Source organism: Nylanderia fulva, unplaced genomic scaffold, assembly GCF_048542155.1.
Source record: "Nylanderia fulva isolate GAGA-0341 unplaced genomic scaffold, ASM4854215v1 Scaffold11, whole genome shotgun sequence".
NCBI classification, from domain to species: Eukaryota; Metazoa; Arthropoda; class Insecta; order Hymenoptera; family Formicidae; genus Nylanderia; species Nylanderia fulva.
This window is the reverse complement of record NW_028189302.1, coordinates 4,016,434-4,030,253: the sequence shown is the minus strand read 5'-3', so window position 1 is coordinate 4,030,253 and position 13,820 is coordinate 4,016,434. Positions and strand designations below refer to the sequence as shown.

The window sequence follows — 13,820 nt, the reverse complement described above, 5'->3', positions numbered from 1 at the left end:
TGATAGCGATCCGGAGTAGAAATTGCGCCGAGTGAATGGCCCGACCGTTTCCGGTCTACGCCGGAATCTACAAAGAACTACATCGCGGAGCAAAACGCGCGTGATGAAAATGTACTTGGAAGAAGTAACGTCACGAGCATCGCGCGAAAAGCAGAAAATGGGTTTTTAGAGGCGCGGCTATTAGCGCGACGAGTCGTTTGACGAGTCGGAGGAGAAACACGGAGAAAATTTAACGGCACTTAACCGCCGGCGTAAATGTACATTTCGCGTGGTTCGTGCAAACAATAAACTTGCGATACGTATAGGGAAGACGATATTTCTTAAAGTGGTAATCATGTATCTTAAATTCTATATTCAAGATCCTCTTAAAGAAACGCATACTCAGGATGCTATATAAATGTATAATCGCGACATATAAGGCTATCTCAAGTCTTAAGACTCGGGATATAAATTATATAACATCTTAAGACGCTGCGCTTAAAGCGATCTCGAATATACGTATTTAAAAATATGAACCGCTCTTAGTTCCTGACATAATAGAGTATCGACGAGCACCGTCATCCACCATTGTTACGCTCGCACAAATTTACTCATACAAATACGACATATATATACATAGAAACATGTGTTTGCAATTTTGCAAGATTTCCTAGTTCAACATTGACGATGGATCATCCGAATCACTTTTACTCGAGGCATTTGAATCGATTAAGTGTATAGGGGTAGGGGCTAATAAATCGCTCGGTGATCGATTAACCCTCGTAAATACATACATACATACATAGAAGGACTTCCAAAATCGGCGGCGCTTATCGTTGCTCCGATATTAACGCCATCCAGGGAAACTCGCACTCGTTGGAGCGATACATTTCGCAATATATATTCCATTCAATCGCGCGTGAACGTGGAAAAATCGATACCTCGCGTCGTAATCCGCGCCGTCACACGGGAGACAGTATTACGCCGACAATATCTCCGCAGCTTGTACTCTTGTTACATTTTCTACACGCTCCCTCGCGAAGCGAAATAACATCGGGGATTTTATCTCGTAGATTTCCTTCCGAGAGACAGGAGCATCTCCTAGAAAACAAAACAAAAAAAAGTCGACAAATCCCTCCGATAATCTTTGTGCCGACCGCTGCAGACACATACATACACCTGTATAGAATTTTACGCGAAAATGCACGTGTCACGCCGGAGAAAGTTCGCGGTATTACAAGTGCGTGCGCAAAATTTTTTCTAACTGTCATCGTACATTACAGTGCAGCTGGTATAAGGTGAAAAGCGACAAGACTAATGATCGTTGATATGTACGTCGTGTAGTAATAATTAGTATACATTATACCGTAGTAGCATAAATAGAACTATATCGTGACCATAGGTAATTAAAATGTCATTTATATGCATCGAACTCGTGATGATTTATGAGAATTTCGAATTCGTATTACGCGTTACATGTTGCAAGCCATATATAATAGTAAATTATTAATAATTTTAATACAAAAATTTTGCGTTTTTCTCTCTCTCTCTGTTTATAGAAATTATATTTACTCTCTATTCTATTTGCGTGTTCCACACAGACACGAGAGAGCGAATTGTTGTGTTTCGATATAATTAAAGGTGTATATAAATGACATATGGCAAGTATTACAACCAATTGTGGATAGCTTGCATCTTAAACATTTTTCCTTGTTCTCGTTAACAGACGTGCATATACTATTTCATATATGATCGATCGCATTGCGTTTACCGACAGTTATACGACCTGCATAAAGACCCAGGTAGTAGTAATCGAATGAATATGCTATACGAATACGCGTGCGAGAGACACATATACCACACATAAACATTCACGTCCGATACATATGCTTCCGTATCTAAAGATTTACAGCCGTATTATAGTATACTGTACTTAAGCTAATATTACTCTGCGTAATTTGGTGTTAGAATTAGGTGACTGGGACAGTACCTGGCATTTTGAAGAATGTGTAGAGACGCTGATTTCGATACTGGCATATTCAGTAAGCAAAAGAATACAGAAGAAACTATTACGAAAAAAAGAAAGCCGTCTATATACACCTATAAAAGAAAGCAGATGTGAAAATGTATATCGCGGTCAAAGTTTTGCAGTGAAAAAGCTCGTAAAAAGTTCACAGAGAGTTCGGGTTACCATAAAACTTCTAATAAACTAGCGAGAATTATTTTCGAATACTAGAGAACTTTATGCAACAAAGTTTCACTTGTCAGAAAAGTCACAAATCTTAGGCGTTATTTCTTAAAGCGGATAGGATCGAAAAAGTACCGAAACCGGCGTCGCCAGTAAAAAGAGTCAATAATAATGGAAAATGTCAAGATTTTTGAAGCGCTATCCTAATAAGAAAAAACGAGGCAGGGACAGGGGAGGAGAAATATCTCTGAGATCATTTCTTCATCGACATATAAATGATAAGAGACTGGCAACTCTTCCGAAATTATATTATGTCGTCGAGCCTTGCGCATTCGTAACAATAAAAATAAAAAAGACGAACAATCTTTGCTATTGCATCCAAAGTTTCACTTTCGCTCGTTTTACAATTTAATCTAAGTAAGTATATACTGTTTGTGAAAAATTTAAAAATTTTTTAAATTTGCATATAGCATCTTCTAAAAAAAAAAAAAAAAAAGAATAACTTTACATTTCTCGAAAATTGACGCTAAAGAGAAGATTTCACATTTGCGATAATTGCAATTACATTTTTCGTGATTAGAGACCAATTATAATTAAGCCGCAGCGCGCAATAAGGAAACACTTTGCCGTGCATAAAATATATTATAATTTTTATCTGTTAATTCATTTACAATTCACGGTTCGATTATTATTTCAACGGCGAACATTTTTAACGAGGCAGTAAAACCAAACGCGGGTTCCGCCTTTTACCAGTAAATTGAAGGAAAAGTGTCGCGTCTGTTAATTACGACATGTCGAGGTGTGCGAGAAGTCGAGTTTCAAAATAAAAAAGAGCTGCAGAGCGCGCATGCTCTTTTTAGTCGTAACTTTGTTACATACATATATCGTGACTGCATTCGAGAGAGCTTCACTTTAAATGACCACTTAATAATTTGTCAACTGTATATGTCGGGAAAAAAAAATATTACGACCATACATAATTTCGCTTCTGCATAGTGCCATCTTCAATCATATTATATACGGACAAAACGTTATTTCGCATAATGCACGGATGACGCTATCCTCCGCACCTTCCTATTATGCAGCTTCCTTAATCATTCTCGGCTTTATCAACGACGAGAGAGAATGACAGACTGTTAATTAATGGTTACTGATGATACGCGCGCGTTAACAGGGCGTTGTCGCGTTCGTACAGGTTGTCACGAAATAACTTTAATAAGGGTGGCACCATGTAAGTATAGAGTTCTTTTTTCGCCCGTTTAATTTCACGACCGCTCTTCCTCCCATAAATACGCTGCAAGTTGTAATTAATTAATTAAATAGTTTATACGAATAGTCAACATAGTTCCTGTCGCGTATAGTTCCGCAATGTATTTTTCCGCTCGCTCACCTCACACAAGTCACTCATTAAAATTTGCAATTATTCCGCGCCGACAAATATTTCAATAGAATTCTCATTACGTTTCATTAATATCTAATTCGAGCTTCCATAAATTGCAAACGGTTCGGCTCCGAGAGAAAGCACATAAAACATTGTTGTAAAAAAAGGCGAGAAGGGAGGAAAAGAAAAAGGAAGAAGCATTCAAGAAGCGAGAGTGAAACACTTTTTAATTGGATGATTCGATCGATACAAGGTATTTTAATTGGACGAGCGAAGCGAGTCTTCCGGGACGAGCGGCTGGCTTCTCGAATCTGTTTTGTGAATCGCCTTCGAGATAATCGAACGATTCGACTGACGTGACACACACAGTCGGCCCGCGGATTCTTGTGCTCGCACATATATGGTATATAAATCAATTGCCGCGAATTATCCCCCTCCCCCTTTCTCCGTGTTGTTGATGAGGACTGACCGATTGAATTTCGTCAAGTTTCCGTCAGTCGAATTATATGAATTTTCCGAAGGACCGACGGCGATACGAGGCCAATATACGACCAGACCAATTCTCTACCGTTTCTCACTTTTATATGAGCGTAATGCGAAAGGAGCGAGAAGTTAAGTACTACAATACATACTATAAATGCCTATAGTATAATTGTCATTAATAACTGTATATGTATACTGTCGTGGTATCACTATAAGTGTCTGACACACGCTCGTACGTAATCGTCTTCTCGTCGAGTTTTATTGCTCGAACGGTGGTACGTCAGGCCAATTTTTTCTTGGCTCTCTCTCTCACATACACACACACATTTAGTCTTGCAAACATAGAGTGTATCATTGTAACGACATTCTTCGTCATCGACACATCTGGACATAAAAACTCGTACACTCACTCACGCCTAATTCACGTATATATATACACCTGAAGGTATATATCTACATATATCACTTTAGCCTATGCGGTAGATTTGTGTCAATTAATACTATAACAAAATGTTTAGTCGTGTGTTTTCTCCGGAGGGAAAATGAAAAATATAATATATAAACTTTTGTGTGATAAATCGGGATAAAGGGGATAAAGATTCGTGATGGAAAATGAACGTAGCTCATAGCATCTCACACGCTCACATCTTTTTAAAAAATATTATTTTCGCTGCTTTTTGAGAAAAAGTTTAATAAAAGATATCACAGGGACAAATGTTAAAGGAACGATATCCAGTAAATATTCCTTCATGAAAATTCGAGATAGTGGAATAATTACTCGTCAGACGTGAATAATATTTAATAGAATCTCATATCAATATTCAATAGAGGGAAAATACCATTTTTAAATATTATTTTTGTGCAACAGAATTCACAGATACAAAATATTGTTCAATTCTTGTTTATTTTGCTATGATTTTTGACACAATTGTTTTTCCATCAGCATTCCTCATATTTTTCTGTATTTTTTCGCTGTGCAGTTGACAGTATAGATTAATTTTAATTGATTCGTCTGGCAATCCAGCCAGGCGCAAACTTGCCAGTTTTCGATATATCGACTACGCACGATTCGCTAGAGGAGAATTGCCTGGAGAATATATATATATATAAAATAGAATGATCGATTACAATAGATTTTTCTCCTTCCAATACTTTGCTTACGCATGCGACACGTTCAATTTTAAGATAATTCTTTTAAAAATTCTTTGTCGGATAAGAGTATGACGCATATCTAAAAGTTTTTAAGCTGCGAAGTTAGAGAGAATAATTTGATTATATCTCAGTAGAGTTTTATTTTATATTTAATGACATACAGAAGTTTACGTTCGCAGCTACTCGTGAAACGTAACGAAGTTTGTCAAGATACAATTAAGATCTATTAACGGCTATTTCGCAGAAAGGCACTCCGGTAACGAGCAAAAAAATTTCGAGGATAACGGAGCGTTCTAAACGGTCTCTTTTGCGTAGGAGAAAAAGTTACGATGATAAATACGCAGTGTCGAGATAAAGTAAAAAATGGCGTAACATATGTCCGGGAGGTCGCATCTGGGTTAGTCTTCGAGAAAATAAATACGCGGCCCGTAAAGATGGTAATTTGGCGGAATATATTTCATAAATAGGGTGAAGAACGATGCCACGTATATATATGAATAAAAGCGGCGAAGTATTCTTTTTCGTGCGCCCTAGAGAAAGAGAGAGTAAAGTACGGGAATGCTAAACAGATATAAATTGCGAGTACAATTGAACGACATTAGCAAATATCCTGTTGACGTGTTTTAGTCTCGCCGCGATTTATTAAATATCTTCCCCCATTGTTGCGGGATCTGTAATAATAAGATCACGCGTAACTTTAGTGCATTCGCATCTCCATAACTGGAAGTTACTGGAAGTCGACTTTGGTGCATTCAACTTAGTTAATCCATTAGTCACACCGAATGGGAAACTCAAGCCCTGATATACCACGTAAGAGCCGCATTATTCAACGTATATGTCGAAAGGATTGAAACTATACGATACGGATTTCATGATATATCGTATATACACACTCCAGTTATGGGGTGAAATATCGAGTTTGAGATTACACTTTGACAGAAACGGAAGAGTGCAGTTTGTTAAAAATGTCGACGAGAGTTTACTTTTGCGTTCAATCAGTAATTAAACGATTTTCATTTTATTGGAAATATATATAGACAGTTGCGACTTTGTCTGGGATTCAAGTCACTCTCTCGAATTAATCGAGAGTCACACAGATTATTCTACACTCATTTCCCAATGTCGCCTGGCTTAGTGAGAGAATGACTAGAGAATCACGTCTGACGACTAATCGTATTATTCCCCATTTATTCGCGCATCTTGCGATTCATTGCAAGCAACCATCCATGAATGATTATCTCGAATCCTCGGCGATAACGTAAACGCGTTAAAATTACACGGAACATTAAACATCTTTTTACGCGAAGCGTAAGAAATCTGTCGTACAAACACAAGAGCGGTGTCTTTCAAACTGCAACGATTACGTCGGTACAATAGACGTAAATAAATTGTTAAACGAAAGAACTTTGTATGCATATAAAGCGATCCCTCCTGGTTTCTTCTCTACGTGAAAGATTTCTGTGTCCTATGTGTTCAGATATGGCGCCCTATTATACAAGCACGCAAATAGGGTAGCAAATACATATCCCGTAATTAAGACTATCGATGCAACACTAAAGACGCTTACGGTTGCAAACGGATACGTCCTGTGTATAATGATAATTTACGACGGGAGAATATGTATATCGAGAGTATTACTATACATTCGGGTAACGTACGAAAACGGAAGTTGAAGATAAATCGCGGTGAGCTGTGGGATGATTAGGCGAACGTGGGATTAGGGTTTGCACCCCCACGCAGGTGTGGGTCTACGACTTGTCTGCTAGCACAATTACGGCGCACACCACATGCTACTATCGTCACACACATATACACGGTCCGACATATCATTCGCAGAAATCGCATATGCATACCTATACGTGCGTACACGGTGTCCATGTTACTTACCACAAAGTCACACACGTATACAGATACATGGGCGGATGCCTCTGGTTACCTGCGGCTTGCGTATACTCAGTTTTGGATTAATGTTGAAACACACGCGCGGTATAATATACTTCTATGGTACTCGCAAACAATTCGGTTAATTATTCAATTGACTTATCGATTTTTCCTTCGAGATTTGTACAGACATTCTCCAGATATATATCTTTATTCGCTTCGAAATCAATTATTAGTTTATCGTTTATTTACTTTCCTTTAACGACATTAATCCTATTACCATAATTATTTATAACGACACATTCATATTCATATATACATATTCATGAATCACGACTACATATCGTTATAAATTTTGGAATTTTGACAGCCTTCGTAAGATCCCATTTCTACAGTGGCACGCTTTCAATTTTTTTTTTTTTTTTTTAATACAGATGCATTCATTTCCTCAACGATGATCTCACGTAATATACCGAGACGCAATGCAGAATTGACTTTTATGCAAAATATGCATGCGCATGTCGCATATGCATACGTACATGCGGCCGCTTCTTCCTGAGGTCATATTAGCTCTTTCGTTCGTGTCTTGCTCCATTTCCATTTCCATTAATCACGGATATTCGTGCACTTTTGTGACAGTTGGAAGTTCACTTTTCGAATGTGGACCCACGGGAAATCTATTCCGGCGACTCGTGGTAATCTTTTTTAACGCACCACGTCTGTACAACCGACTCACTATCGCGATATATCTTCTCCTTGAGAGCCATATAAAACGCAATTTTGTGCTCGTAAGTATTTTTGTTATTTTTACGATCCATCACGAGGGAGTTGTCCTTGAATTCGTAAATAAGTTATGTCAGCTATTACAGGAATATTATCGCAGGTTTATTATAATACGCGCACCGCACGTAATATAATGATAATCACTGCTTGGAATTAATTCATTTAAGAGCGAGAGAGAATTTTATAATCGCGTTTCTTTCGCGTGATATATATTTTATTTCCGTTGAATTAAATATTCCGAATTGTTATATACATACACAAAGATTGTCGAAATTCCAACATCTTATCATCCCCACTAAATCATCACGTTTGATATATATATCGCGGCGGAATGAGTTTCGCAAGTATATATCAACGCAAATCACGCATTTTTACATATCATACGTAACAATAAAAAAATATATATATATACATATATACTAGACATTTTCTCTGGAGTATGTCGTATAAATAAATTCGTAAGTAATTACGATCGATAATTATAGATTGCCGCAACGCTTAAGTAAATATTGATAATTTTTCTCTAATTGACGTGCCTCAATTTGCTCCACTTTAAAAGAGGAGAGAAAAAATTTCTTTCTAAATATATTCCACGTTCATTGGCCGCAGGTAAATACCAGGATACACGGCACCGAGAGCTTTATCGTGAGAGCGTCTTCTCGTCGAGACGAGACCAAGTTTCGCATAAATTTTTTCCGCGACCCCGATCCACTTTGACGCCGAGGAAAAGACTGTTCGTGAAAAATACGTGCGAGAGCCGTCGACCCTCAGTCGAGAGTGTCAAGATATTTACACAAAATCCCGGAAGGATCATTCGCGTCTGTATTTTATCCCTCGATCTCACGACGAGTCACAGAGTCTCGACGAGCTGACATCTTATAAAATTGCACCTGCATATCATCGATATCGTTTCATTAAGTGTCATATCATTAACCGGACGGGAGGTGGACGCGAACCACGGAGGCGTCCGCCTTCCATCGATCGATGTAGTACGTACAGCGAAGATTTCTTAAGGCTTCTCAAGCTAGCGAATAGCGCCGTCAATTGACGCCTAGTGTCTAAGCGAATTAAAGGGAAAATACGTTGTTAAGGCCTAATAGATAACGAGAAAAAAATTTGTTAGAGAATAATGAATAACGCAGACACACATTACATATGGATATATACCTATACCATTCACTCACACAATGCGATTATATAGGTTTTGATTGTTAAGCGAACGCTTGTCAGAATTTTCGCGAAACAATACTATTCCGTGTAGATATACACATAATATATATCATATTGAGTTGTACTTCCTTGCCTTCGAGCGCATCTTCGTGTTGAGCACGTCTACCCTACATTACATGTTTATCTTTCTATATCTTATTTATCGATCGACCATATATATATATATATATATACGTTATAAATTAATTTTATGTCGCGTGAATTACCGCATGTTAGCAAAAATTACATCGCACAGCATTGGAAATGTCGCGTCTAATTTCGCTATGCGGCAAAATTTACGAGTTAACCGAGCTCTAATTAGCCGTTGCGCAGTAAAACTCACAATATATATATGTATTATGAATAATTAATCTGTGTACGCGTATCGCCCTGTGTCGGCAGAAAATGTCACTCCACGCCGCAAATGCGGAACGTGAGTTTTCGTGCCGGTAATGAAATCAGTTTTTACTTATGCGAGACGGCAGAGATTATTTACGCGAATTCTTTTATTTCAAAGGTTTTCACGATTTTCGCAATTATATTTGTTTGTTGTTTTTTTTTTCTTTTTTTTTAGCATATTATTATATAACGCTTTAACCGGCGATGCGGAATTTCCGCATCGTTTCATTCCGACCAAAGATAATCCTTATTGCCAATTAAAGCGTTCTCGTTCAATGTAATTACGAATGCAAATTCATGTGCGATATCATATTGCGAAAATGAGAATTAAGCCTCATGTTTTATTTATGCGCCCTTCATTCATAACGAGACGCTCTCGAAGGCCATCATTTCGTGATTAAATGTGAAAACGAAACGAAAATTGTCATACTCCAATGTTGTCTAAGCTTTTTAAGAGAAGAGACCCTTTCCGCGAGACTGTTTAGAAGAAAGAGAGCATGAGTACGAGAGAGCGACAGAGTGTTGGAGAGAAAGAAGAGAGCGAGAAGCGCGAAAGAGTGCGAACGAAAAATTGTAATTTGAGAAAATGAGATTGAGAAAATTGAATGAAAGAAATGTGCGGAAGAAATGAAAGAGAGAGAGAGAAAGATGGAGAGAAAGAGAGAGAGAAAAAGAAAGACAGCGTTAAGGGACGAACATACCTGCGGCTCTAACTCTAAATACTTATTACACTTGTTATGCTATCGATAAGTTTATATTATATCTCTATCGTGACAGAATTTACGACGTATTGTACGTGATATTATATTTATACGGGCTGTTACACATCTCTCTATCTCCAAAACTTCCATTTCACCGCGCGGCCGCAGCGTGGGTTAGCACGAGAAGCGCAGGAGAGCGAAAAGACAAGATGGGAAAAGGAAAAAGAGAGGAGAGAAAAAAAAAGAGAGACATTCTCGAAAACGACGGAAGCGTGAACAGCATCCAACATTCCAACCGACGCAGACACATTCCTTTCTCTCTCCACCTGGACGTATCGATTAATCCTTCTAGTTTCTCGCGTCCTTCGTTAATACCGATACAGGGAAAGAACAAGAGTTTTTATTGAGAAAAATTGTTATCGGAATGAGGACTTAGAGACGGTAACGAGAGAGGAAACGCTGGATACTGATAGGAACACTATGGAGGAGAGATCTCCTCGGAGACTCGAGGACCTGGCAAAATTTATCGCGAGTCCACTATGGTCTCGAACGAACGAACGAACCATGAATCCAGCCGGCTGACAGACGACAAAATGCCTGTGCTTCTTCGAGGTCGCCCGGCAGGCCGAAGGTTGATAAATGACGACAAGCGAGACGAGAATGGGTTCGACCTGTCCGGCGAACGAGAAAGGGATTAAACGGAAAGCGGTGGTTTATATGTTGGATCGGGGTAGAAAGAGAGAGAACGAAAATAGGTTTACCATCGTATGTGTGTGACGACGCAATCGATGGAAGCTTCCTGTTGTTCGCGAGAAACCTGCGTTTCGAGGAACGAGTAGACGGGCAAAGAGGATAATGCAGCTGTAAATGCGCGGGAGAGATGAAACAATTGAATCGGGTTTTAATCTAACGAGCGAGCGACCAAAGGGGATGAAAGGAAGGGACAAGGTAGAGAGGGTACTCTCGTAATTTAAAAAAAGAGCGAGGAGAGATCATTCTTTTGTTTTGGGAACACCGCGCGCGAAAAAATAGCTATCTTTCTCTCCCGTGGAGAAAAACTCCCCGCATAACTAAGCGATTTTCTCTGCGCCCTTCTCATTCTACTCCTCCCTCGTAATTTCTCTCTTAGGCGATAGAATGTCTTACAAAGCAGAGCATTGTGCGTGTATATGTATTATGTATATGTGCGCGCGCGACCACGGAAATTAGAGCGAGAAATTCATCTCGCGGTTTTGTAATATCGTGTCGGCTCTCGTCGGAGAGATTATTAGAATATCGCTTACGATGTACGGGGAGAGAACCCGAGACTTTTCAAGCGAGATCGGCCTGGTGTTCGTGCCATCATCGTGTTGTTCTCGCACGACGTCTTCTCGCGTTGTTCCGTGGCCGCGCGCTTTCTCTATTATTCAAGACTGTAATTGAAAATAAATCAGAATTTCCTGCGCGCCACGTTGCGTTTGCACGAGTGGCATATATCGCGCGCTCTCCATTTCGTTTTTTCGAACTGTTACTGAGCTTGTTTTTAATAAACTTGTTTTTTTGTTTGTTAGAACGGAAGCGGACCAGGCGGCGAATCCGGCGGACGAGCGAACGGGTAAGTGCATCGTGATATTATATTCCTATTATTTCTCCAATATCATTTCCAACGTTAATTAATCCTTTCATTTTTAATTAAACTTGAGATATATATATATATATATATATTTTTTTTTTTTTTTTAATACGCTGACGTTAATATTAATTTTATTAAAATTTGTGTACAATTCCTATATTAATTTTAAGAACAACTAATTTTTTTTATAGACTTTTTATTATACATATACCACATACGTGGCATAATATTTTAATATCTGGCTAACGAGAAATGGGCTATTAATATTTTAAACAACGTGCTTTTTTTTATTGAACTTATTTTTAATTATTAAAAATATATCTCTTTGTGCTCGATAAGCAGAGAAATAAATGTGTATCTCGATTTTTCTTTCCTTCTTTCTTTTAGAGAAATAATATATCAATCATTCTTCTTAAATGTCAAATGGAGAACGGGATAAAACTTCTCCCATTATCCATGTTACGCACAGAGATCAACATATTTTTATTTCGAATTATAACCATAAATAATATATTTTGCGGTCTATTATTACTTGGCATTTGAGTAAAATTATTATATATATATATAAATAACTGGCAGCTCTTTTTAATTTCGAAACATCATGGATGCTTGTCATACTTTATATCTTTTTCCGAATAAAACTTTTGAACGTAACAATATTTAACAACAATATTTGTATTAAGCAAAGATATTTGAATCCTAATGCTAAAGTCTTTGCAGGTGAGATCAAATAATGTAAAATTCTCAAATCGATCAATAATTTTGCAATTTATTCTGATTTTAATATATTTCATCACGTTTTTCGCGCGTGAATGCAGTTTATCAGAAAGCTTTGATGAAAAATTTCAAATGTAATCTTATATATTTAGAATCGCTTGACGAAGCAGAGATTTAGACTTGCGAAAACTCGAATTTCCTGAAAACTTTCTAACAAGCACAAATTTCTACTACGTTGCCAACAGATTTTCAAATGGATCGTTCGAGAAAATCTGCCTTAGAAGTAAAGGCTAACTTGAACGTACAGTTTGATTCGAAAGTTTAGTTCATCTTCAATCTACACGGAATTAATCGTAGACTCAACTTGGAAACGCTTTATTGGTACTCATTGGTTTTTTTTCCGATATCGTACTATCCGAACATTTTCATTTTGATTCCCAAAGTTATTCAGAAAATTTATATTGTGTTTCGCAGTCAAAGGTAATATCCGTAATCCCACAAATGTATCAAGTATATAATAAAGTAATATTAATTTCGAAATAAATATTAAATAAATAGGGTAATAAATAAGAATATATAGATAAAAGATATATAGGATTGAAGCAGAAAGATCGAACATGCGATTGAAGATTCAATGTTGACGCAACTTTGGCAATCTTGTTTCTGTTCCAGACATCCAAGAGACAATTTCTACAGCACCATCGACAGCATGCCGGACATTCGACCGCGCCGGAAGTCGATACCGTTGGTTTCCGAGCTGGTAGGTAGCCGATTGCTCATTAACACCATTCCGTCGTTGTTTCCGCGTATATATATACATAAGTACACCGTGTACACACATACATATATGTACATTGCCTGGACCGTCCGTACATATATTCGTCGGAAATAATTACCAACCCAACGTTTTCGTTGTTATCATCATCGTTATCGTCGTCGTCGTCGTCGTCGTCCTCTTTTCGTGATTATCAGAATATTATTTAAAACGTGATCTTTTTCTCGCAACTCAACAACGCAACGTGGTCTGACCTCTCTCAATCTGATTATGCGACCGGTTAAATTTAATTAATTCGCTCGACTAGCTCGAGGCCATCTCCCGGCTCTGCGCGTGGTTCTCTTTAAAAATTTTAACGCGTCCCCGTACGCTTTATAATTCTGTATATTCCGCGTTTGTGGAATAAAACAGAGTCGGAATTAATTACCGCGATGTGTGCAACGTGTGCATTTTCGAGCGGAGATATAGTGAGATACGTGAGAACTCGCCAAACGGCAGTATATAAATTATGTATAATCACTAATATGATTTTTAGCTGATATTGTTACGTGGAAAATAGA

The 13,820-nt window shown here is 38.0% G+C and overlaps 1 protein-coding gene across 6 annotated transcripts in view; it reads left to right on the top strand.

Moving 5' to 3' along the window:
• unc-13 (protein unc13 homolog) overlaps nucleotides 1–13,820 on the top strand; it is a 98,550-nt gene that overhangs the window by 40,843 nt on the left and 43,887 nt on the right. For all 6 annotated transcript variants that reach the window (XM_085486498.1, XM_085486500.1, XM_085486506.1 and 3 more), the window contains 2 exons: nucleotides 11,707–11,750; nucleotides 13,158–13,245. In XM_085486498.1, coding sequence (XP_085342624.1) covers nucleotides 11,707–11,750; nucleotides 13,158–13,245 — 132 coding nt within the window. The remainder of the gene's footprint in view (nucleotides 1–11,706; nucleotides 11,751–13,157; nucleotides 13,246–13,820) is intronic.